Below are 26,945 nucleotides of genomic sequence, written 5' to 3'. Positions count from 1 at the left end.
TCTCTCTCTCTCTCTCTCTCTCTCTCTCTCTCTCTCTCTCTCTCTCTCTCTCTCTCTCTCTCTCTCCCTCTCTTCTCTCTCTCTCCCTTCTTCTCTCTCCTTCCTTGCTTCCTTCCCTCTCTCTCTCCCTTTCCTCCCTTCCTCTCTCTCTCCCCCTCCCTCTCTCTCTTCCCTCTTTCCCCTGTTCGTTCCGTCTCTCTCTCTCTCTCTGTCTGTCTCTCCCTTTTCTTCTTCTTCATCCCTGCCACTCAGTCAGTGTCTTAAAGATGTCCCAACTATTCTAAATATTTTTTGTCTCAGTATCTCTAGATATTAAGTATACCAAAGATACTTCCATCAAATTGCATGCTGTGCCTCTCAGTTGTTTCAAGATGACTGAACTTCACTTACAACTTTATTTCAAATGATAAACTGAGTTTCCTAATGCTACTTATTAGAAAAGAGAACCTCTGAAATTCATTTACCGGCCTATTTACTTTTTGGTTGATACTTATATAAAATCTAGATAACTTTGATTCTCTAAGAGCTAGCATCATGTAGTAACTGTACAAATGTTTTTGGCCCTTGCCCCAGTTTTCTTCATACACAAACTAAAAGAAAATCATTTCAGCAATAAGATGAAGTCACCTTTCTTAGGGAAAAGCTAGAGCTCACTTTGCTTATAATCACAGGTACAAATTCTATTACCTATTTTCCAGCTCCGAGATGTCTGTCTGTAGCTTAAGATACCACTTCTCAGCCTGTGAAAATAGCTGCCGAAGAAGCAACACGTTGGTACAGGAAGTATTAATGAGCTCAGACTCTAGTTCACTATGAACCACAGCCTGTAGTTCATTCAGAACTTCTGATACTTCATCCATGGTGAAGGTCTCGTCTACCAGCCTAAGTTTAAAAAAAGAAAAGAAAAAGATCAAAAGTAGTTTTAAATAAAGTCACTGAAATGATCAACAAGAATAAACTGAAAATAACTAGTCTGTGTCTCATGCCACTTAGCACAGTACTTGGCCTATGGTTAAGTGCTAACTATGTACTTTTTCCAAAAGACAAAACTATAATTTGAAACACCTTATAAATAATCCTCACTATAATAACTCCTATTTCAGTAGCATTTTAAGATTTGCTCACAAAAACACTGAGACAGAAAGTAGTGCAAGGATTTATGTACTGTCTCTTGCAGCAAGCAGGCCCTGTGCTAAGCACCTGGCAGGTAAAGAAAGGCAAAAAGCAGGCTCTGTTTTCAACTGGCCCATGGTCATAAGAATAATCAGTCTCAGGGTTGGGCCTGTGAAACCTTAGGCCTTTCATGGCTGGGCTCTTTCTACTTGGCAAAACACAAAATAAAAGTGGAAGATTCATGCTTACCATCTTCTTTAACAGAGGTACATCTTTAATGCTGTATTAATGCCTTCTTAGAAATATTTTAAAACCCATCACCTTTTTTTTTTCTATAGTTGAGCTTTACAATGAAAAAAAGTGCAATTTACTCTCAAATGAATCTTATATTTATGGATATTAACCTTTGACCTTGGTGATGCAGTAGTTCTTTCTTGCTGTTTTCTCTTTCTAAATAAAGAGAGTACAAACCTACTTAAGTTTTGCTATGTAGGTATGTTTAAAAAAAAGTTAATTTAATTGTCCTTTTAAGATTCTAAAGACCCAAAGACAAGAAAAGGAACACATTTTGACCTCTAGTAACCTGAGGGTATTAGGGCAGTGGGAACCATACTGGCTCCATCTTGTGACTCAGTGCTAGAGCTAGCTCAGTTCCCTTTCTATTTAATTGTGGGGCTAGTCCAACTTCTACCCTACGAGAAAAACATTTAATTGTAGGAATGGGAGAAAGCCTAATTGCACTGTTTAAACCTGGCCCTGTGGGGCTGGGAAACTGCACCTCTTGCCCCTACTGCTTAGAGACAGATTCTTAACCAAGAATTAGAAACCATGTCAGATCCAAAAATGGAGGCAAGAGTTCCCTCATAACTTAATATCTCAAACAACCCATATGTCTTATCTGAAAACACCTTGTACTGATTAACCAGTTATTGTTTCCATGTTCGTTTAAATGGAGGTATTTTTTCTGATTTTAGATAATTTTATTTGTTCCCTCTTCCCCTCCCAACTTGGAAAGTTGCTAATCTTTTCTCCAATTAGAAATCAGATAGTATCATTTCCTTTTCATTATTTGGCCTTATTTGGTTAATTGTGTTGAATGTGTAAGAGTCAGTCTACCTCTGTACTTGAGGTCTAGCCCTAAGCTGAGGAAGGAGCCTGTTCCTGCTTTGTTAGACAACTGGTCTCCATTGCTAGTTTACTACATTGTTATGTTTGGAAGACTGGACCTTCCATTTCTTCAATCATTTCACCTTTCACCTGTCATAGGAATAAATATAACTAGTTAAAAAAACTCTCCCCCTTTAAACAAAAAAGTCCCCCATGGGAGATAACAATCAGTTCTCATACTCAACTCTTCTGTCATGTCTAACAGTCTTGGAAAAGAACTGAGCACATGGGTGAGATCCTCTAGATAATCTCTGAGCACCATCCTTCCAACCCTTCAGAAAATACAAACCAGAAATGGAAAAAAAAGATCCTTAAAGTAATGCTCTTCCTCTTCTCTTAGGTTATCTTTTTACTAGTTTGAGGGGCTAAGAGAGTAGATTCATTTTCATTCATTAAAGTGTTCTAGAAATATCACTTATGCTTGGCACTCAAACACCAACTACTGCCATTGCTTTTTCAGAATCTATAGAGTCATATTACTTTATTGCTGAGCTGATTCTTGAAAAGGCTTTTCAATAAAAACTAAGAAATATCAGGGTATTGTTATGTTGTCATGTTTTTGGTTTTATCTACCACCTTGACCCTGACTACATTTTGTTGCTGCTATTTAGTCGTATAAATATATGATTTTAATATATTGTTTTAAATTTAATTTTTGATCTCTTGTTTTAGAGAGAATTGATTCATATACCTTATAGCTTAGCCATGCATCCTATGTCAATTCTATTGTTGGTATATATCCTCCTGGCGGGGGGAGGGGGGGAGTGTTGTGTAATTATCCTAAAAGTTCAAAGTCTAAGATCTTTTAAATCAATTTTAGGAAAAGAAAATTGCCAATACCCTGGGTGCAGGAAAGCAGATCTTCTGGTAAAAATGCTGTAAGAATGCTTGCAGAAATCAAACATTTTCAGAGTGAGCTTTTGGATATAATGAAGTGAATTGATGGGGCAAGAGTTTGAGCCCTCTATTTCTTCTTTTTTTTTTTTTAAACCCTTACTTTCCATCTTGAAGTAAATACTGTGTATTGGCTCCAAAGCAGAAGAGTGGTAAGGGTAGGCAATGGGGGTCAAGTGACTTGCCCAGGGTCACACAGCTGGGAAGTGTCTGAGGCCAGATTTGAACCTAGGACCTCCCGTCTCTAGGCCTGGCTCTCAATCCACTGAGCTACCCAGCTGCCCCCCCTCTATTTATTCTTATTGTGAACATTTATGCCAGAAAAGGGGGAATGTCCCCTAAATGGCTCTTTGTCAATTTGCCTATCAATCATTTTTCTTTCTCTCCTCTTTTTATTCTCCAAATCGTAGTAACGCCCTCCATGAAATGTACAATGTCTTTTGTGCTCTTGTGCTCCCTGATGAGAAAATTCTAAATGTATAGACTCTACATATAGAATGATTCATTGGGGAGACCAATATGTTAATCTCCTGGAGAACCAAAAGTGAAGAGACTTAACATAGTGGCCTCCCAAAGAATCAGCAGGTGTGGGGGGAATTATATGAAGTAAAATATTTAGAGGACCTTGATCCTGAGCACCCCAGTGGGGGCAGAGGAGTCACAGAGTCATGTGTCCTCTGGTGACAGCATCAGTGCCTGTGTCCTGGGCACAATGTCACCACAGAGGGAGGAACTGAAGTTTTGAAAAGCCAGCTCAAGAAGCTGAGAGCTCTCTCTGTCTCTTGAACTAATTCAATCTCTGGGCTGACTCTCTTCCTGACCCCTCTAATCTGAGCTCTTACCTGGTGATCTCTGACAAGCAGAGACTTGAAGTACCAGCTGCAAGGGAGGATCTGATTTTTACCTAAAGTTAGAAAGGCTGAAAACCCGTTTTTCTTTCTTTCTCTCTTTACTAATAAGTGCTTATAAATCTAGTATTAAGCCCCCAGAGTAATTTTTATTTATATCAGTTGTTTCAGTTGTGTCTGACTCTTCATGATTCTATTTGGGGTTTTCTTTGGCAGAAAAACTAGAGTGGTTTGCCATTTCCTTCTCTAGCCCATTTTACAGATGAGGAAACTGAGGCAAACAGACTTAAGTGACTTACCCAAGGTCATATAGTAAATGTCTGAGGCCAGATTTGAACTCAGGAACAAGTCTTTCTAGCTACAAGAACAGCACTCTGTGCCCTATGGTGCCAACTAGCTGCCCTGACTACATTTAATGGTTTACTTATCCAGGAGAAACCAGATGTTTCCCATAAGTGAATTTCCTAAATGATATAGCCTTCTCCCTTTAAGGACCTCACCATTTAAAAAAATTTTTTTTAAACCTTTAACTTCTGTGTATTGGCTCTTAGGTGGAAGAGTGGTAAGGGTGGGCAATGGGGGTCAAGTGACTTGCCCAGGGTCACACAGCTGGGAAGTGTCTGAGGCCAGATTTGAACCTAGGACCTCCCGTCTCTAGGCCTGGCTCTCAATCCACTAAGCTATCCAGCTGCCCCCTCACCATTTTTTAAAATGACTTTTGATAGAAATCTTTCTAAAATGTCTGCCTTAGTAAGAGAATATATGTTGAACATAGTTTATTGGTTTCTTGAGAACTTAAAGTCATTGTGAAGAACATCATTTATCCCTACAAAGATAAAAATTAAACAGTTCCACTTACAAGTTAGTGGGAGAGAGGGTGCTTACCTGCATTGGGAGAGACAGTTTTCTCACCAATGAGTTTTCTATGGCAGTGAAATCACAGAAGTCTGACCTCTGGATAAACAGGTATTATGGGTTCCTTTCATTTCATTCTACTACTTACCCCACATACATTTTCATTGGTTTCCATTAACCTCTCAGATCAAATATTTATTTGTTTTGGGTTTCAAGACCTCCCATGAATTTATACAGCTATGTTAATAATTCTCATTTCTTTCTATACAAATTTCTCTGTTGATTTGAAGCAAGAAAGGTCTAGCACAGTGCTCTATGCAATGTAGGCCCTCACTAATGATATTCACGGAAACACTGCAATGTGCTCCTAGGAGCAATATCCTCACATTGGCTGACAGGAAGTTCCCAGGCTAGTACCTGCTCTCCTTGATGTCCTGGAAGCAAGAATCTACAGTCTTGAGACGCAAGCCTCTTTTTGAACGAGCAAAACGCATGTAATTGATAATTTCATTTTGATGGTGATCATTGAGACCCAATTCTGCCTAAAAAAAAGAAAAAAGTAAAGCTGTCTGTTACTTTTGCAATTGATTATGAATTCCACCAAGCACAGAATTCAGATCACATACCTAGTTTATAGATTTCCACTGCAGAAATGTTTTACAAGAAACTTATTTAATGCAAAAATATTAAAAGTACCATGGTGTGAGAATGGCACAGGAGAAAGCTGTGTACTTCACATTCAAAGCAATGTGGGTTGGAATTCTACCTCCTAGATTTACAAGCTGGGTAACCATGAGGAAGTCACTTTACTTTTCTGAATTTTAATTTCCTCATCTCTAAGGTAGACAATAATATCTGTAGTATCAAACTCATTGTGTTGTTATGAAAGTATCATGAGATAATGTATGGAAAACAGTTTGTAAATCTTAAAAGTGTTCTATAAAGTTAGTTATTTTTATAGATTTAAATGAAGAGGATGGTCTAAAATACATGGAGCAACTGCTAGTTTAAAAAGCAGAAGTAGCAATAATGAAATTGGAAAAAACTAGATTTAAAACATAAAAAAGAAACAAGAATATAACATAACAACACACTAAGTAATAAATACTTAACAGTTATTTACTTGCATATACCAAAATGTTGACAGTAAAATTCACAAAATGTTAACAGCCCTACAAGAAGTGGACATTTTAAAAATATGGCCAACTTATACTAACAGTAAAAATCTCAGATAGCTCAACTGCTCACTCAACAAGCAGGAAATAAAAGCCAGACAACCTTCTTCCTGCCCCCATCCTCTCTCTACCCTAGGATTATCTATTTGACCTTTGAGCTGAACTGACTTGGCTATAAGTGTACATCCCAAACATGCATCAAGTCCAGACTCAGGACTCCACCAACTACCCTGATCACCAAGACTAGACATTGCTCTGTCATACATGTACAATCCCCTCCACCTCTCTCCACTTTCCCTTCTTTCTTAGGGACCGAGGCTATTGGGAAGGTTGTGATAATCTATTGCCCAATGATTCCACTTAGGAATCTTGTGCTTCTGAGGTATGTGTGGATTAGGTCATAGTGCCCTTTCTCTTCCTTCTCATTCAACTCCAAGTTCTCTCATATTCATCCTAGTCATTTCCATCTCTCTGCTTCCCTTCTCTCACTCTTTCCTAGCTTGGCTTGTGACCCTTTCTTCCCATTAGACTGGAATAGCCCTCTTCCTCGAAACTACTCTGTTGATATTTTTTTTTTACTTATATGTGTGTCTGTTGTTTCCTCCTATAAAGCATAAACTCTGAGAATAAATGGGAAAAGTAAGGAATGCACATTCTTTTCAAGAGTACTTGGAATCCAAATTAAAACTAATCCTACCCTAAGTCATGAAAAATCCTGGGAAATTCCTAAAGGTCTAATAATGTAGGCCCTTTTTTCAAACCATAATGTAATCGAATTATTTTTAACAAATGTGTCAAAATAAAAAAATTTATGACAATAATTGAGTTAAATGAGAAAACTATAATAATAATTAAAAGGTAATAAAAATAAATATTATAAACCAAAAGCAATGAGATGCAGTCAAAGTAGTTCTGATGAAAATTTATAGCATTTCAAATTTAAATTTACAAGAGGGAAAAAAGGATAAAATGAATTTGATCAGAGGAATCAAGAATAATTCAAAGTAAAGCAGTTAAAAGGAGGAAAAAATAAAAGACCATAAATAAGTAGAAAATGAAAAAAGAAATAACTTGTATAGATAAAATCAAAAGCTTCCCCCTTCCCCCCCAGAAAAGACCAATTAGTTTGGCAATTTATTAGTACATGAAAACAGGAGAGAGAAAACACGAGTCATAAGATCAGAAATAAAAAAAGAAGAGTTCTCAAACACTAAAAAAAGAAGAGTTCTCAAACACTAAAGAAACAAGGGTCAGTAGGGAATATATTGCGCAGCTCTATGTATTCTAGCAAATTGGAGAAAGAAAATAATAAAATGAATGCAACAGGAAATTGATAGCAAATACTTCAATGGATGGGGGAAAAACAAATTATCACTGAATTATGATCTCACCTCTATCTCCAGAAACTCCAAATTCAGTCTGAAGGATTCTATAGTTATTTTTTTTTCAAACATTCAAAAACAACTAAGTCTCACAATGTGTCCCCAAATATAGGGAGAGATGGAGAGTGGTCCATTGCCTTTCATATGGCAAATACAATCATAATTTTTTGTTGTTGTTGTTGTTGTTATTTTTAACCCTTACCTTCCATCTCAGAATCAACATTGTGTACTAGTTCCAAGGCAGAAGAGTGATAAAGGGTAGGTAGTAGTGACTTGCTCAGAGTCACATAACTAGGAAGTATCTGAGACCAGATTTGAACCCAGGCTCTTCCACCATTAAGCCTGGCTCTCAATCCATTGAGCCATTTGGTTACCCTGGGAATACCTATTTTTTTAAAACTACAAATTATCTAAAAGTAATATACCTTCAATCAGTCAACAAGCATGTATATAACTTACTAGATGTCAGACATTGTGCCAGATACCGTTGATAACAAAATTGAGACATGTTTAAACAGAACTATACATAAACATATATAGACTTTAGAGGAGACTGGGGGAAATATGAACTGAGGGAATCAGGAAAGACCTGGAAGGAAGTTGCCTTTGAGCTAAGGCCTGTAAGCCTTAAAGGGAATGGGGGGTTTCAAAAAGTGGAGGCCAAGAAGGAGAATGTTTCTGACACTGGAGGATAAAGTGTACAAAAATATGGAGAGGAATATGAAATGCTGTACACAGGGCAAGTAGGCACTTTGACTGAAGTGTAGAGTACAAGAGGGGTAAATAACAAGTAATCAAGTTGTAGAGAGAGAGCATCAGTTTGTGAAGGACATTAAACGCCAAATAGAAGCATTGAGGAGGTATGCTTCTAGTTTATCTATAAAGCAGTGGGGAGCTACTGAAGCTTCTTGAGTTGATGTTTAAACTTGTACTTTACATACATACATCAGTTTTTTGTTACTAAGAAAATTAAAGTTTGTTTTTTAAAAATAGATATTCCTGCAGCAGCCCTGAATTTGGAGCATTACAATCATATCAATAAGGAAATCCTGGCTTTTAGGAGCCCTCACCCTGAGGCTGAGTATTTCTGATTGGTGAGTGAGCAAAAACTCACACAGTCCAGGCCATGTTATATATCCTACCCAGCATTCCTCTCCCTCCTCTCTTCTCCAACTCTTTGCCATAATATCCCCTGCATGTGCTCCTCACCATTCCATACTTTCCAACCTCTGGGCACAGTAATCAAAACAATACTAATACAGCTTATGCAAAGGGTCTGATAATCCTCTGCTCTAGAGCTCTGCTCATTATGTCTCTAACTCTCCACCCTTCCATGGACACCATTCCCTTGGAAGGTGTTTCTATGAGAAAATGGGTTCCTTAATGGCAGGGACAGTCTTTGCTTTTTTTTAAAACCCTTATCTTCAGTCTTAGAATCAATACTGTGTATTGGCTCCCAGGCAGAAGAGTGGTAAGGGTTAGGCAAAGGGGGTTAAGTGACTTGCCCAGGGTCACACAGTTAGGAATTGTCTGAGGCCAGATATGAATGTAGGACCTCCCCTCTTTAGGTCTAGCTTTCAATCCACTGAGCCACCCACTTGCCCTCCTGTCTGCTTTTTAGTCATTTCTCCAGCTTAAGTGTTTAATAATTGTTTTTTATACATTTCTATTGTCATGGACCTGAAGTTTATGCTTTGGGCCTATCCTAGAGTGAAAAAGAACCTAATTCTGCTAGGTAGGTGATTTTGTAAAGTAGTTGGGATTGAGGCTGTGATATTATGTTCTATGCAGCTTGGTATCATACAAAGAATACTGCCTTGAGAAAACCAGGATAAGTGTTTTTCTGTGTGCATGCTTCCCATCTCACAGCCTATTTAATGGAAATTCTTTGATGGCATAAACTGTTCTGTTTTTGTCTTTGGATGTGATTTACTGTAGTCTAGTACATGAACTATTCTTAGGGCAAATTATAAAGAAGTGGATGAATTAAAGAAATCAAAAAGAAAAGGCAACTGATTAAACATGAGAGGGTGAGAGATGGAAGAATTAAGGGTGCATTTTGGGATTTTCTCTAAAAGTCATTAAACTGAGAATATTTCTTTACCCATTACTATACCCCAAAAGAGATAAAAGAAAGCAAAAGGATGCATTTGTTAAAAATATATTGCTTTTTTTGTTGTGGCAAAGAACTGGAAACTACATGGGTATGTGTCATTTGGGGAATAGCTAAAAAATTATGGTATATAAATGCAATAGAATATCATTATGTTGTAAGAAATGACAGAATAGATGGCTTCAGAGAAGCCTCAGAAGATTTATACAAACTGATACACATATGAAATGAGCGTATAACCAGGAGAACTGTTTACACAATGACTACATTGTAAAATTAAACAGTGGTGAAAGATTTAAGATTTCTGATCTATGTAATAACTAACCACAGTTCCAGAGAACTGATGTTAAAGCATGCTATCCATCCTTGATAAGAGAGGTGATGGATCCAAGATATAGAATGAGACACATTTTTGTAGCAGGACAACTTGGGAATTTGTTTTGCTTGATAAAGCACATTTGCTCCAATGGTTTCCATCCCGCCCTGCCCCCCCCCCCTTTCCCCCAATAGGAGGCAGGCTGGAATGGAAAGGCAAACTAGGGATAGAGAAGGAGGAGGAGGAGAAGGAAAAAAAGAAAAGGGAAGAGGAGGCCATTAAACCTTTTTATTCTTTAAAGCACAGATGAGAATAGAGTCCAGAATGAATCACAGAGAAGCAGAAAAGCTTAGAAAGTTACACATTTAAAAAGAAAAGCAAGTTGTACATAATAGTTTCATGTTCAGTCCTCTTTTCTTATTTTATTCTGCATATGGAAACACCTATTTGATTTAGTGCCTTTGAAGTTTGGATTTAAAAAGTAAATTAAAAAATGCAAAAATAAAAGAAGCAAGTTTAGTGACCTGGTTTCAAGCTTGGGTGACCAGAGGAATGGAGGGTAATCTCAACAGAAACAGGAAAATCATAAAGAAAGACTGTTTAGAGAAGGAATGCTAACTGGAAGCCCATGAACTTTTTTTTTTTTTTTTTAACCTTTACCTTCTGCCATAGAATTGATACTAAGTATTGGTTCCAAGGGAGCAGCTGGGTGGCTCAGTGGATTGAGAGCCAGGCCTAGAGACTGGAGGTCCTAGGTTCAAGTCCGGCCTCGGACACTTCCAGCTGTGTGACCTTGGGCAAGTCACTTGACCCCTATCGCCCACCCTTACCACTCCTGGGCTAAGGACGGTCCCTAGCCCGGATGAAAAAGGAGGAGGGTTGGGCGTGTGGGGCTAGCAACCCCACCCTGTAAAAACTACATCTGCTAAAGAAACTGCAACCTAAAGTAGAGGCAGCTGGGCTAGCTCAGTGGATTGAGAGCAAGGCCTAGAGATGAAAGGTCCTAGGTTCAAATCCGGGCTCAGACACTTCCCAGCTGGGTGACCCTGAGCGACCCATTGCCTACTGGTTGTGGCCCTATGCTCCTAGAATGGAGTCCCAGGATAAAAAAAAAAAAAAAAAAAAAAAAAAAATTGGTTCCAAGGCAGAGGAGCAATAAGGAAGAGGTCTCTGGGGTTAAGTGATGCCATCCCAGGATCACCCCACTAGTGTCTGAGGACAGCTTTCAACCAAAGACCTCCTGTCTCGAGGCCAGGCTGTCAATACACTAAGAAATCTAGCTACTCTTTGGTTTTAAGAAATATTCTGACAATTGTATTTCAATATTTGGTTTCCTTCATAATCTTGTGTATTTTATTTTATTTTGTTATTTTATTTTCCTTTTTAAATTTACAATATTTTCCCATGGTTACTTGATTCCCCCCTCGCCCTGCTCTTTACTCTATACCCTCCTGAATCTGACAAGCAGTTCCACTGTGTTATACTATTTTAGATTTCTAAAAGTATTCTAAATAGGGGTCTAGGGGCTTCCCCAAGCTGCCAAAAAAATTGGTAACAACAACAAAAAAAGGCTAAGATATTTTGATTAAAAGGGAAAGAGACTGAGTTCTGTTTTGGATATGTTGAATTTAAGACATGGTATATTCAGTTGGAAATGTCTCTTAGGTAGTTGGTGATGAGAAACATGGCTCAGGATAGGGCTTAGGGCTGAATACTATACATAGATTTGGGAGTCCTTTTCAGAAATAATTGAAAAACAAGAGAACTGATATGACCACTGAGGAAAAAAAGAAGACTTAGAATAGGGCCCTGGAGTTTACCCACACATAGACAGCATGATACAAATGGTGAGAAGGAAAGGAAACTGAGAAGGAGTAGCCAGAAGCCAAATTGAAAGAGGTTAAGGAAATGAGAGGAGAGGAAGTGGAGGCAAGAGTGTAGACAGCTTTATCTAGGTTTCCACTGATCTCTTAATTACTATGCCTGAAATGCTTTTCTTAATCCTTTTTTGACCTCTTTACTGTATCTGGTATTGGTGACCCTATCCAACTAGGAACACTTTCCACTCTGGATCTTTGTGATGGTCTTCCTCTTAGTTACAATATTCCTAATGCCCTAGATATTGCCTACAATATCCTCCCATTCACCCTACACATCCAATCAGTTCCCAAGTCGTCATTTTTATTTTCTCAGTGTCTCCTAGATAAGTTAGTTTTTCCCCACTCACATGGCCACCTACTTCATTTAAGTTACTCCTTTAAAAACAAAACAAAACAACGGTTCCCTCAAATTTATTCAATTATATAATACTGAAGTTATAGTATAGATTGCTGTCCTGGTTCTGCTCTTCTTCACATCCCTTCAAACAAATCTTTCAATCTTCTTTTTTTTTTTTTAAACCTTTACCTTCTGTCTTAGAATCAATACTGTGTATTGGTTCCCAGGCAGAAGAACAGTAAAGGATAGTAAATGGGGGTTAAGTGACTTGCTCAGGAACACATAGCTAGGAAGTGTCTGGGGCCATATTTGAACCCAGGACCTCTTGTCTCAAGGCATGGCTCTCTATCCACTTGAGCCATCTAGCTGTCTCCTAGTTACTCCTTACTTAAGTTACTCCCCGCCTCCCCATTTCCATTTTTCCTATCCATCCTCCACACAGTTGACCCAAATATTTTCCTAAAGTTCAGACCTGCTATATGTACTCACTAAACTCCAGTGGTTTCTTATTCTCTCTACTTCCCTGGTTCAGGCTTAGGTCACTTTTTTTTTTTTTAAACCAAATATAAGACCCTCAGTTTGGAACTGAAACCTCTTCACCCCACTAGCAGCCCTTCTGCCTTTTCAGTCTTCTTTCATATTACTCCCCTCCAGGTACTCCGCAAACTGCCCTCCTTGCTCCTCTCAGTAACACTCCAAGGTCCATTAACACCGACAGTGAATCCGTTTTATTTCAAGACTCGGGGGATTGGGTATGAGACTGCCTTGGCTTCCCCAGCAGCTTGTGCCTTCTTCTGCGAGGGAGCTCTCCATCCCCCGCCTATACCAAGGATGGTAGGTCAGCTCCCCCACTGGAGTGTAAACTCCCAGAGGGCTGGGGCTGTCTGGGTCTCATTATGGCCGGCCCTTGGGCACAAGGTAAGCATCTATAGAGCCCTGAACTACAGCTCTAGCCTCGGTGCGCAGCGCTATGTCTTTCATGGACACTGCGGTTGTTACCATGTATACTTTGAGGGAGGAGGGAGGCATGTGGCTTTAGGGGAGGGGTAAGCATGTAGCTTTGGAGGGAGAAGGGGTTGGAACGTCCTAATGTGAGGGTGGGGGAGGGGAGGCATGCGGCTTTAGAGTGGGATGTCCCGGGCTCGCAGCGGTTTCGGTCCCCGTCAAGTTTGGAGGCGGTGGACCAGAAGCCTCAGGCCCAGGGGTGGGGTCTGGTCTGAGCTTGCTAACCCCTCCCTACTGGGGTGATGACTCCTCCTACCCCGTGCCTCGGTTTCCCGCTCTGTAAAACGCGGGGATTGGCCTCGCTGTGCCCCAAAGGCCCTGGTCCCTCGGGGCGCAGCCCCTGCCACTCTGGTGGGCTCGGGTAGACTGGACTCACCATGGCGGGCGGGAGTCGGTCACGCCGAAGGGACAGGGCTGAAGACAAGGACTACAAATCCAAGCGCTATAAGAGGTAGGCCAAGGGAAGCTGTTTAGAAGCCGCCCGTTGCCATGGAGAACGGAAGCTCGCGACCCCGTCGTCCCCGCACCCTCATTGGTCTGGGGGCGTCACGTGAGAGGAAATGACCTAAGAAAGCACTGACGTCTCCCTCAGCCCCGTGGCTTCGCGGGCGGGTCCTTTCTTCCTGAGGCTAGCGCCACTTCTTTTGGTCCTGGAGACTCGTAGATAAAGAAGATTGACAGGCGAGATCCCCACACGCATGCCCCAAAGAGCATTCGGCGCCAGGCTGTCCCCGCGGACACGTGGACAAATTTCCGTTATCCATCCAGGGCTCCAGGCTCGCCTCCCTTTCGTGGCGCGCTGATGCTTTTACATCTTACAGGAGAGAACGGGAAACATGCCACGTACCGCTTAACGCAGCCACCCGGGGCCCTCTGCCGCATTCCCCAGCAGTTTGTGTCCGTGTTTCCTCCTGTAGAATGTAAGCTCTTTGAGGGCAGGCACGCTCATTTTTGGCTTTGTATCTAAAGTTCAGCACGTTGTAGCCTATTAGTAAATGCTCGATGATTGATTAGGATTGAATTATGCACTTTGTCTTTAATCCAGAGCTACCAAGACAGACACTTTTGTGTTCTCAGTGGAATGAAAGCCATTACAGGCAGGAGTTCCTGAGTTCAAATCCAACCTCAGACACTTCCTAGCTGGGTGACCCTGGGCAAGTCACTTAACCCTCAATGCCTATCCCTTACAGCTCTTTTGCCTTGGAACTGATGCTTATTATCAATTCTAAGAAAGAAGGTTAGAGGGTTTTTTTTTTTTTTAAATGCTTTCTACAAATTGTAAAAGTATATTACAAAGGATGGGATTATGTTGAAAATGAAGTAACTAAAACTAAAATTTTAATTTTTATATGTTGTCCATTTAAAGTTATAAAAGTTTAAAGTCACACAAGAACTTCATAACTATCTGGTATTGCATGAACACATTTAACAAATATTTAAAATTCCTTTTCTTTTTATTTTAAAGATAGTGGTTTTAAAAAAGAAAACCTCTTTGTATATGTGTAACCAAAATAACTCATTTCCAATAATTTCTCTCTGATTAATAACTTATCTTCAAATAGACATTTTTTCTTATTATTTTAAAAATATTTTAGAGATATTACATCATTACATCATCCAGTTACTGTAGCAGTGTATGATATGAATTCAATATAATTGTCCAAGGACCAGCCTAACTGAACTGAAGAGAATCTCTTCAATAGATTGGCCTCAGAATTATGACTTTTTTTAAACCACTAGAAGCCTGAAAGACCATTTAATAATAGAAGAAATACAACCATCTTAGGAATTAATTAATTATAATTCCATTTGGAATTATAGACCTTTGGAATACTGAGTATAGTGTAAACTGATGGTTTCCAATATGTATGAAGTGTTAACTTCCTTCTATGAGAAAATATTCTCCCCTACATCCTTTTCATAAAATAATTTGTTAATGATTTTTAGCTTGTATTTCACTAAAAATAGAATTGATTGTACTAACAAAATATTAAAAGTAATAGAATATTTATTGTAATCCTTTATCATTTTCACATTTATAACTTAAAATAATGTGATTGTGGAGTTTATTTTTGGGTGCAGATTTTCAAAAATGATTTTTGGCCACTAGGTGGCATAGTGAATAGTGTTAAATTTGGACTGGAAGACAAACTCAGATCCTGTGTCAGGTATTTACTAGTTGTGTTACCATAGGCAAATCACTTATTCTCCCTCGGTTTTAGTTTCCCCAGCTGTAAAATGAGGGTGGAAATTGTAATAATAGCCTCTACCTGACAAGGTTGCTTTGAGAATCAAATAACATGGCATACTTTGCAAACCATAAACTATACAAATATTAACTTATTATATTGCTACTCAATTATTCTTCTTTTCTTTTTATTTTTTAAACCCCTCACTTTCCGCCTTAGGCACAAGGCTAGGCAAACCGGGTAAACTAGGAAATATCTGAAGCCAAATTTGAACCTAGATCCTCTGATTCCAAGCCTGGCTCTGTGTCCCCTGAGCCACCCAACTGCCTCATCAATTATTTTTCAACAACTTATTCATACACACACACACACACACACACACACACACACACACACACACACACACACACACATATATATATAAAGAATACATACATAAATAAAATAATATATAATAAAATAACAAAAGAATATATAAAAGAATAACATATAAATAATATCCAACTTAATAGCTAAAGAAGATAACCTCAGTTTGCATAAAATTAGATGGAGTCAATTTGTATTGTTTCATAAACCAAAAACTCTGTATTACTCCTAGATTAAACATGAGGATTTTTTTTTAAATGTTCAACTGCTTGTTTCAGCATATTGCCACAAGGACTGAACAAAATAGAGGCACACACAAGTTGACTGTAATTTAGGACTTCATGGAAAAGTGAGATAATTTTGAGACGATGTTATAAAATCACTGAAAATCCATTCCTTCCAAAAACAGAAAAAGTCACATGGCAGCAAAAATTCAGTATAAGAGCAGCAGTTGGGAGCACAGGACAGAAGAGGACTCATAGAAAGGAACTCAGATGCTAAATGACAGAGGAAGACCTGAAAGTATAACAGCAGATGTACACAGAAATCTTCAGGTTGATTAAATCACTAGATGGAAAGGAGAGGGAGAGTCTGATGCAATGATAAAACCAAGATGAGCACCAGTGGGAACATGATTTCTTCTAGCTGTCCATGTTCCCTATATTTTTCTCCTTTAATAGATTTTCCTGCAGAATTATTAGGTATACATAAATTTAATATTGTTCTTTTGTGGAGTATCACTATTGCTATTGATCCTCTCTATCAAAAAACAAAAACAGGAAAAAGAGGTGGGGGAAAGCATGGTAATAGCATTGCCAAAAAAAAATCCCTACAGTGGCCATTTCTGACACTTAAGTCTCTTTCTGCACTTTGAGTCTAACACCTCTCTCTCAGGAAGAGGTGAATAACGTGCTTCTTTTTAAAAAAAAAAAAAACTCTTATCCTTCCATCTTGGAGTCAATACTGTGTATTGGCTCCAAGGCAGAAGAGAGGTAAGGGTAGGCAATGAGGGTCAAGTGACTTGCCCAGGGTCACACAGCTAGGAAGTGTCTGAGACCAGATTTGAACCCAAGACTTTCTATCTCTAGGTCTAATTCTCTATCCACCGAGCTACCCAGGTGCATTATTACTATTACTAACCCAAACTTAACAAAACACTAAACAAAATTCCTATATCTTATATCATTAACAACATAGGTTTCTTGAAATGTGGACTTTCTCTTTTATTGAAGATAGAAGATTGATCTTGGGATCATTGTGACTTTTCCTATAATAATTAAAATTATGAGGCTGATAGTAGCTTTATAACTTTATTAAATCAAAGTAGTAGAGAGTAAAGTAAAAAGTAAAGGAAAGAGAAGGAAAGGTAGGAAAGAGGTAAAGAGATACTTAGCTTTCTAATGTATTGGCTACCATGATGGGCCTGTAGCTAAGCTCCAACAAGGGTTCCTTCAGCTCTCCTCATTCCTGCCAGAAGACCTGGATAAACTCTTTTTCTCTACCCACTAGCTCTCACACATCACATCTCAAGAACCAATCATAGTTTCTTAATTTGCCTGGGCTGCCCAGGGAGGCAGTGCCTATGGAATCAATTTCCCATCTCATTGGTTCCTTGGTTCTTTAACTTCCTTTCTCTGAGGACTTATCTGTACCTGAATTTACTCAGTAGTCTTTGACCTCCAGGTCACTGAGGGATGACAGTAAAAAAAAGTGACATACTGGAGAGAGAAATTTGCTTCTTATCTTCTTGACTCCTTTTAAAAAGTTTGTATCAGTATATGTGTGTGTAATATATATGTGTATATTTAACATATGTAACATGTATATATGCTATTGTATTGATATTAGTTATGGGTTATTATTGGGAATTTCCATTGATACTAGGTATAGGTTCTAAGGTAGAAGAGTGGTAAGGGCTAGCTAATGGGGTTAAGTGATTTGCCCAGAGTCACACAGCTATGAAGTGTCTGAGGTCAGAATTGAACCCAGGACCTCCTGTGTCCAGATTTGGCTATCTATCCACCTAGCTATCTCTACATATATTAATGTACTGAACTACTGAAGTATTTCCTTTGTTTATCTGATAAACCCTTCTAAACCATTTAGTGGTTTACAAAAAGGTTTACAAAAAATTCTATTTAGTTAACAAATGGTTTATGTCAGTTTAAGAAATGTCAGTCTAAATACTTTCTTTTGCTTGAAATCCTAGTTGTTTTTCAAAACATTATTTCTTTGTCATGTGCATCTTTCTTAGAACTCTTCAGAGTCCAAATGTTTTACAAGGCTCCTTGTTGTGAATTTAAACATCAGAGTGGATTTTGCTGGATGAATAACTCTGGGTTTACTTGCTTTTTCATTTTCCACATCATATTGCACATATTATATTCTCTAAATATGCTTATTCTTCCTCTAGAGACATGTCATAATCCTTGTTAATGTCAAATTTGTCTTGTAGCTTATAGAGTTTTTTCCTCCTGCATTCTTGTATATAAGCATTTAACTATGATATAAAACCTAAATCTTTAGGGTTTTTTTCAGGTGAGATCGTTGTAAATTTTTTCCATGTGTGTATGTATTAGCATTTATTTTTAAAATTATTTCTTGGAACATAGTGCTCAATCTTTTCCCTAAGTTTTCTGGTATATCAGTAATCCTGAGTATGTAGCAATTTCAGGATTACACTGCTCTGAAAGTATTACTTATATCTACTTGGTTTCTAGTTTTCCCAATAATTGTCTTATATCCTGAAATTTTTTTCTCTACTTTCACTATATTTTCTGAAAAAATTTTTTTCATCATAATAAGTATATCATTTAATAAGGGCAGATAGATGGCACAGTGGATAGTGTTGGGTTTGGAATCAGGAAGATTCATCTTCCTGAGTTCAAATCTGGCCTCAGACACTAGTTATTAGCTATGTAACCTTGGGCAAGCCACTTCACTATGTTTGCCTTAGTTTCCTCATCTGCAAAATGAATTGGAAAAAAATGGCAAACCACTCCAGGATTTCTGCCAAGAAAACTCCAAAAGGGGTCACAAAGAGACAAGAATGAGCAACAACAAAAAAGTCTATCATTACTTCCACTGATTTTTAAAAATAATTTAATAGAAATTATTATTCTCCATGTTAGTCAATAATGTTTTTTTCCTTCTAATTTTTAAAAGTATATTTAAGGTCTGGTTTAATTTTTAAATCTGGCTTTAAGGGCAATCCCAGAGTGAGGCTCTAAGTCCCTCTCCAAGCTTTACAATGATTGCCCAATCCCTAGTACAAGGCAGTCTGCAATATACCTGGATTATGCAAACCTAGAGTGAGGCCCAGAACCCCTGTCCAGGCTTGAGGTGAGGCCCTGAGCCCCAGCACAAGGTAGCTCACAGTGCTCTGAGCCCTGCAACCCATCAGCAGTCCCCAGAGGAGACTGAACCAGCAGTGGGAGATGGTTTTCAGAGCTCCCAGCCCACAGGCCATCATACTATCTTTGAAGAACTGAAACTTGCAGAAACCCAGAACTAGAGCTTATGATAGCAGCAAAAAACCTGAAGTTTAAGAGAGTGCCCCACTCTACCATGGGAATGGAACCCACATTTAAGATAAAAGGAAAAGGAAAATGAGCAAATAGTAAAAACAAAAATAAGACACCTAAGCATAAAAAATTATGGCAATGAAGAACAAGCCACAGACTCAGAAGGGGACAGTGAGATCAACACAGTCACATGCAAAACTTCAAAGAAAAATGGGAATTAGTTTTGGGTTCTGGAAGAGTTAAAAAAGGAATTAAAAAAAATAAGAGAGGTAGAAGAAAAATAGGGATGAGAACTGAAAGTAATGAAAGAAGAAAATAAGCACTTAAAAAACAGAATTAGCCAAATGGAAAAAAGAAACACAAAAATCTAATGAAGAAGAGTTCCTAAAGTAGAACACCAAGAAAAGGAGGTTCAGCAGCTCAAGAAAGAAAATAATCACATAAAAATTAGAATTGAATTATAAAAATTTTCTAATTTGGAAAATTAGGAATTAGCAAATAGAAGCTAAAGACTTCATGAGACATCATGAAGCAATAAAACAAAATCAAAAGAATACAAAAATAGAAGAATATATGAAATACTGAAAAAAAAGCTGACCTGGAAAATAGATCCAGGAGAGAAAAATCTAAGAATTATTGGTGTATCAGTCCAGGCATGTATAAACCTTGATTATATTTTAGGAATACTAAAAAACCACACTTATGAGCTAAGTGCTCATTTTTACCAAGCTAAGTTCTATGCCCTTGGTTCAGCTAAGTCCTTAACTTTGTCAAATTGGGACCCAATCCTGAGGCTACACTCTGGAAGACTGACCAGATATCTCAGTATCTTTGTTTTTACCAACAATAATCGATTAACATAGCTATCAGACAAACTCATATGCCTTAGGCCATATGTACTCCTGATTTTGGGCCTTAGATACATCTCTTATTTTAGGATTCTGCAATGTGCATCTTGTAATGATTACTTAACTTGTCAGACCACCTTTGTCCCTTCCCCCCTTCCTTTTTGTAACCCCAATAAAATCAGTATGCCCAAACTTGAGGAAACTCAATTCCATCAAGAGCCTACTAATTGTAAGGCCTAAGCTTCTGCTTTTTCTCTTGTCTCTGGGTCTTTCTTCATTTATTGTGTCTCTTCTCTTCTTACCCATTCTCCCTCAGTCTTCAACCTCCCTTCTAAGTGTCCACCATGAATATATTAATTTGTGGCTGCTGATAGCTACAATTGGACTACCTGAAAGTCATGATAAAAAATGCCTAGGCATCATATTATGAGAAATTATCAAAGAAAATTTCCCTGATATTCTTGAACAAGAAGGTGAAATAGAAATTGAAAGAATCCATCAATCATTTCCTGAAGTAAGACCCCAGATTACAACTCTCGGGAATATAATAGCCAAATTCAAGAATTCCAAGGTCAAGGAGAAAATACTCTAAGTAAACAGAAAAAACAATTCAAATATCATGGAGCCACAGTTAGGATTACACAGGATTGAGAAGTATGATATGATATTCCAGAAGGAAAAGGAACTATGCCTATAAATAAGAATCATGTACACAGCAAAACATATTCTTTTGGGGGAAAATGGGCATTTCATAAAATAGAATATTTCCAAGCATTCTTGAGGAAAAGACCAGACCTAAACAGAAAATTTGATGTCCAAAAACAAGACCCAAGAGAATCATAAAAAAGTAAACAAGAAAGAGAAAGTTAAGGGATTCAATAAGGTCAAACTATATTTCTACATGGAAAAATGATATTTGTAACTTAATTTTTTTTATCATCAGAGCAGTTAGAAGGACTATGCATAGACAGAGGAGGGTATAGGAATAAGCTATTCAGGATTACATAACATGCAGGAAAAATCAAGGGGTGAAAAAGGGGATTGAATTGAGAGAAAAGGGAAGAGAGAGGTAGAATGGGGTAAATTATATCACCTACAGAGTCATAAAAAAGCCTATCAGAGTGATGGAGAAGATGGGGGTGGCAATGGGCAATGTTTAAACCTTACTCTCTTTGTAATTAACTCAGAGAAGGAGTAAGACCCATATTCATTTGGATATAGAATCATCTTACTCTATAGAAAAGTTGGAGGGTAATAAGATGGTAGATGGGGGAAGGGAGTAATAGAAGAGAGGGGGATGTGGGGGGATGATCAAAAGCAAAACATTTGTGATGGGAAGAAATGAAAAGAAAGAGAGCAGGGTCAAAAGGGGAAAATAAGAAAGAAGGGAATGCACAGATGATAATCATAACTGGGAATGTAAATGGGATGATTTCGCCTATAAAACAGAAGAGCATAGCAGAGAAAATTAAAAACCATGGTCCTTGGGGCAGCTGGGTGGCTTAGTGGATTGAGAATCAGGCCCAGAGATGGGAGGTCCTGGGTTCAAATCTGGCCTCAGACACTTCCTACTTGTGTGACCCTGGGCAGGTCACTAAACCCCCATTACCTAGCTCTTGCTGATCTTCTGCCTTGGAACCAATAAACAGTATTGATCCTAAGAGGAAAGGGAAGGGTTTTAAAAAACAACATGGGCCTACAATATGTTGTTTATAAGAAATACATTTGAGGCAGGGAGACATACACAATGTAAAGATAAGGGGAATGGAGCAAAATCTACTGGGTTCCAGGTGAGGTAAAAAAAGCAGGAGTAGCAATCATGATCTCAGACAAAGCTAAAGCAAAAATAGGTCTAAAAGATAGGAAAGAAATTACATCTTGATAAAATGTACTATAGACAATGAAGTGATATCAATACTAAACATATGCACCAATGCTATAGCCTCCAAAAATTTTTAAGGAGAAATTAAATGAACTTCAGGAGGAAATAGATAGTAGAGTATAGTATTGGGAGATCTCAACCTTCCCTTCTCAGAACTAGATAAATCTAAACAAGAAATAAACAAGAAAGAAGTAAAGGAAGTGAATGAAAATCTGAAAAATTAGACTTTATAGATCTGTGGAGAAAATTGAATGGAGATAAAAAGAATATACCTTCTTTTTAGCAGTACATGGTAACAGAAAAATTGATCATATTCTAGGGCCTAAAAACTTCACAACCAAACACAAAAAGGCAGAAATAATAATAAATGCATCCTTTTCAGATCATTGTGTAATAAAAATTATAATCAATAAGGGGCCATGGAAAGACAAATGAAAAATTAATTGGAAGCTAAATAATCTAATTCTAAAATGGGGTGGGTCGAAGAACAAATTATAGAAACAATAATTTCATTAAAAGGAATGCCAGTGAGGAGACAACATATCAAAATTCATGGGATACAACCAAAGCAATATTTAGAGGGAAATCTGTATCTCTAAATACTTACCAAAAAAAAAAATAGAGAAAAAGCAGATCAATCAATTGGGCATGCAACAACAGCAACAGAAACTAGAAAGAATACATTTAAAAAACCCTAATTAAAGATTAAATTGGAAATCCTAAAAATTAAAGGAGAAATTGATAAAATTGAAAGTAAGAGGACAAACTAATAAATATGACTTAAAGTTGGTTTTATGAAAAAATTAAAAAATAAAATAGAGCATTCATTATTTTGATTTAAAAAATAAAAGAAGACAATCCAGTTACCAGTATCAACAGTTAAAAGGGTGAGTTCACCACCAATGAAGAGGAAATTAAAGCAATCATTAGGAGTTATTTTCCCCAATTATATGACAATAAATTTGACCAGCTAGGTGAAATGGATGAATATTTACTAAACTGTAAATTGTTCAGATTAATAAAAGAACAAATAGAAAATGCAAATAATCTCATATCAGAAAAAGAAATTGAACAAGCCATCAAAGATCTCCCCATGAAAAAATCCCCAGGGCTAAATGCATTCACAAGTGAATTCTAGCAAACATTTAAAGGATAATCCCAATAGTATATAAATTATTTGGCAAAATAGGCAAAGAAGGAGTCCTACCAAATTCTTTTTATGACATAAATATGGTGTTGTTACTTAAGTTAGGAAGAGCAAAAACAGAGAAAGAAAACTATAGGCCAATTTCCTTAATGAATATTCATGCAAAAATCCTAAATAAAATACCAGCACTCTGCTCCCCATGCCTTTGCCCTCTGCAAACTTAACTTTTCTTATAACACAAGCAGACTATAGCAATACATCACAAGAATCATTCACTATGACCAGATGAAATTTATATCAGGAATACAAGGTTGGTTTAACATCAGGAAATCTATTAGGATAATTCATCACATCAATAACAAAATTAACAGAAATCACATGATTATATAGATACAGAAAAAGCCTTTGATGAAATGCAATGCCCATTTCAATTAAAACCACTAGAAAGCATAGGAATAAATGGGCCATTCTTTACAATAAGTAATATCTATCTAAAACCATCAGAAAATATCATCTACAATGGAGATAAGTTTAGAAGCCTTCCCTGTAAGACTGAAAGTGATGCAAAGATACCAATTATCATCACTCTTGTTTAATATTGTACTAGAAATGCTAGCTGTAGTAATAAGTGAAGAAAAAGAAATTGAAGGAGTTAAAGTGGGCAATGATGAAACTAAACTATCACTTTTCACAGATGATAAGTTGGTATACTTGGAGAATCCTAGAGAATCAACTAAACAACTAGCTGAAATAATTAAAAACTTTGGCAAAGTTGCAGGATACAAAATAAATCCACAATAATCATCAGCATTTCTATATATTGCCAACAAAGTCCAGTAGTAAGATAGAAAGAGAAATTCCATTTAAAATAACTCTTGACAGTATAAAATACTTGGGAATCTATTTGCCAAGACAGACACAGGAAATATATAAACACAGTTAAAAAACACTTTTCACACAAATAAAGTCAGATCTAAACAATTAGAAAAGCATTAATTTCTTATGGGTAGGCCAAGCAAATATAATAAAAATGAAAATTCTATGCAAATTAACTTATTCAGTTGCCAATCAAACTGCCAAAAATTATTTTATAGAACTAGAAAAAATAATAACAAAATTCATCTGGAAGAACTAAAGATCAAGAATATCAAGGGAACTAATGAAAAAAAAAGTGAAGGAAAATGGCCTAGCAGTACCAAATCTCAAACTGTACTATAAAAAGTACCAAATCTCAAACTATACTATATAAAGGCAGTATCATCAAAACAATAGGGTACTGGCTAAGAAACAGATTGATGGAGCAATGGAATAGATTAGAGGCAAATGACATTAGCAATCTTGTGAATAAAGACTCACTATTTGACCAAAACTTCTGGGAAAACTGGGAAGGAGTATGGCAGAAGTCAGATATAGACCAATATCTCACTTCCTATATATACCAAGATAAGGTCAAAATGGGCATATGATTTAGACATAAAGGTGATACTATAAGTAAGTTAGGGAAATCTAGAATAGTTTACCTGTCAGATCTATGGCGAAGGGAAGAATTTATGATCAAACAAGAGAAAGAGAACATTATAAGATATAAAATGAATAATTTTGACTATATTAAGAAGCTTTTGTACAAACAAAACCAATGTAACCAAGATTAGAAAGGGAAAAAAGCACTTTGAAAAAAGTTTATAATACATTTCTCTGATAAAAGTCTTATTTCTCAAAGATATGGAGAACTAAGTCAAATTTATAAGAATATAAGCCATTACCCAATTGACAAATGGTCAAAGAGTATGAATAAGCAGTTTTCAGATGAAAAAAATAAAAGCTATCAATAACCATAAAAATCTTCCAAATCACTCTTGATTAGAGAAATGAAAATTAAAATAATTCTAAGGTACTACCTCACATCTATTACATTGGCCAATATGACAGTAAAGTGACAAATGTTGGAGAGGATATGGCAAATTTAGGACACTAACTTACTGTTGGTAGTATGAACTGATCCCACCATTCTTGAGGACAATTTGGAACTATGCCCAAAAGGCTTTAAAACTGTGTGTACCCTTTGATCCAGTAATACCACTAATATGTTTGTATCCCAAAGAGATTCTAAAAAAGGGGAAATGACCTACTTGTACAAAAATATTTTTATGGTATATGATGGTGATGGAATATTTTTGTGCTATAAGTAATGATAAACAGGATGATTTCATAAAGAACTAGAAAGGCCTACATGAACTGATGCAGAGTGAAATAAGCAGAACTAGGAGAACACTGTACACAGTAACAGCAATATTGTGGAATAAACAACTGTGAAAGACATAACTCTCAGTAATATAATAATCAAGGACAGTTCTGAAGTTCTTATGAAAAAGAATGCTATCAAGTTCTGGAGAAAGAACTCTTAGAGACAGAATGCTGATCAAAGCATACTATTTCTTATTTTAGTTTATTTGGGGTTTTGGTTTTATCTGGGTACTCTCTTTCAACAATGAATAACATGGAAATATATTTTGTTTTGCATGATAATACATATGTAACCCAGATCAAATTGTTTACCAACTCCTGGAAGGCAGAGAGAAGAGAGGGAGACAATTTGGATTTTATAACTTCAAAAACTTATGTAGAAAAGTGGTATTACATGTAATTGATAAAATAAAATATCTTTTAAAAACAATCAAAATTGATTAGAGAAATGCAAATTAAAACAATGCTTAGGTACCACCTCATAACCTATCAGATTGGCCAATATGACAGTAAAGGAAAACGGTAAATGTTGGAGGGGATGTGGCAAATTGGGACACTAATGCATTGTTGGTGGAGTTATGAATTGATCCAACTATTCTAGAGAGCAATTTGGAACTATGCCCAATGGACTATAAAACTGCATATCTTTTGACCTGGTAATACCACCAATGGGGCTTCATCCAAAGAGATAATAAAAAAAGAACAAAGGACTTACTTGTACAAAAATAGTTATAGCAGCTCTTTTTGTAGTGCTAAAGAACTGGAAATTGAGGGGATGTCTATCAATTGAGGAATGGCTGAACAAATTGTATACTTGTTGGTGATGGTATACTGTTGTGCTATAAGAAATGATAAGCAAGATAATTTCAGAAAAAGCTAGAAGGATCTGCAGGAACTAATGCAGAGTGAAATAAGCAGGCCAGGGAGAACTTTGTACTCGATAACAGCAATATTGTACAATGATCATCTGTGAAAACTTGACTGCTTTCAGCAATGCAATGATATGGACAATCCTGAAGGACTTATGATGGTAATGCTATCCATCTTCAGAGGAAAAATTGTTGTAGTTGTCTTTCACATCAGTGTATTTATGGTTTTATTTAGGAGTGAGTTTTGGTTATGTATGAGTTTGCTTTTACATCAATGACCAATATGGAAGTGTTTTGCATGAAAATAAATAATAGTAATAAATAAAATAATAAAAATAAAGAATTTATAAAAATAAATTTAAAGTATGATTAATACATAAAATATGAATATATGAATATAAAGTAATTAAAAATAATAAAAAAGAGAAGGAAAAGTGTAGCATTCCACATTCTTTTCATGATTAAAATTTTACCTAGCAAATATTAACCATGCTGATATACATTTAAAACATGAATCTATAGAATATGTATACTGACACCATTCAATAACCAAACAAATGAACTTAATTTTTACGAATTGAAAAAAAAATATGAGAAGAGTGACTGAATTGGCTCCTGAATCAGAAGAACTGATAACTTAACGATCTACAATGGAAAATAGTGAAGTTATCTAAATGGCCACTAAGCTGAAACTTTATATATATATGTGTGTGTGTATATATATATATATACATATATATACATATATATATATATATATATATATATATATATATATATATATATATATA

At 36.8% G+C, this 26,945-nt stretch overlaps 2 protein-coding genes across 2 annotated transcripts in view; one reads left to right on the top strand and one right to left on the bottom strand.

Annotated features, from left to right (window-relative positions):
* The window catches only part of LZTFL1 (leucine zipper transcription factor like 1), a 26,061-nt gene extending 12,513 nt beyond the window's left edge, over nucleotides 1-13,548 (bottom strand). The window contains exons 1-3 of the mRNA XM_044678091.1: nucleotides 13,462-13,548; nucleotides 5,295-5,419; nucleotides 688-882 (exon numbers count right to left, since the gene is read on the bottom strand). Of these exons, the coding sequence (XP_044534026.1) occupies nucleotides 688-882; nucleotides 5,295-5,419; nucleotides 13,462-13,464 (323 nt within the window). The 5' untranslated portion in view covers nucleotides 13,465-13,548. The remainder of the gene's footprint in view (nucleotides 1-687; nucleotides 883-5,294; nucleotides 5,420-13,461) is intronic.
* Nucleotides 13,463-26,945, top strand: part of CCR9 (C-C motif chemokine receptor 9) — a 73,278-nt gene continuing 59,795 nt past the window's right edge. The window contains exons 1-2 of the mRNA XM_044678901.1: nucleotides 13,463-13,536; nucleotides 13,854-13,998. Coding sequence (XP_044534836.1) covers nucleotides 13,463-13,536; nucleotides 13,854-13,998 — 219 coding nt within the window. The remainder of the gene's footprint in view (nucleotides 13,537-13,853; nucleotides 13,999-26,945) is intronic.

The sequence above is a fragment of the Gracilinanus agilis genome, chromosome 5 (genome assembly GCF_016433145.1).
Source record: "Gracilinanus agilis isolate LMUSP501 chromosome 5, AgileGrace, whole genome shotgun sequence".
In the NCBI taxonomy this organism is placed as follows: Eukaryota; Metazoa; Chordata; class Mammalia; order Didelphimorphia; family Didelphidae; genus Gracilinanus; species Gracilinanus agilis.
This window is presented reverse-complemented; position numbering and strand designations above follow the sequence as displayed.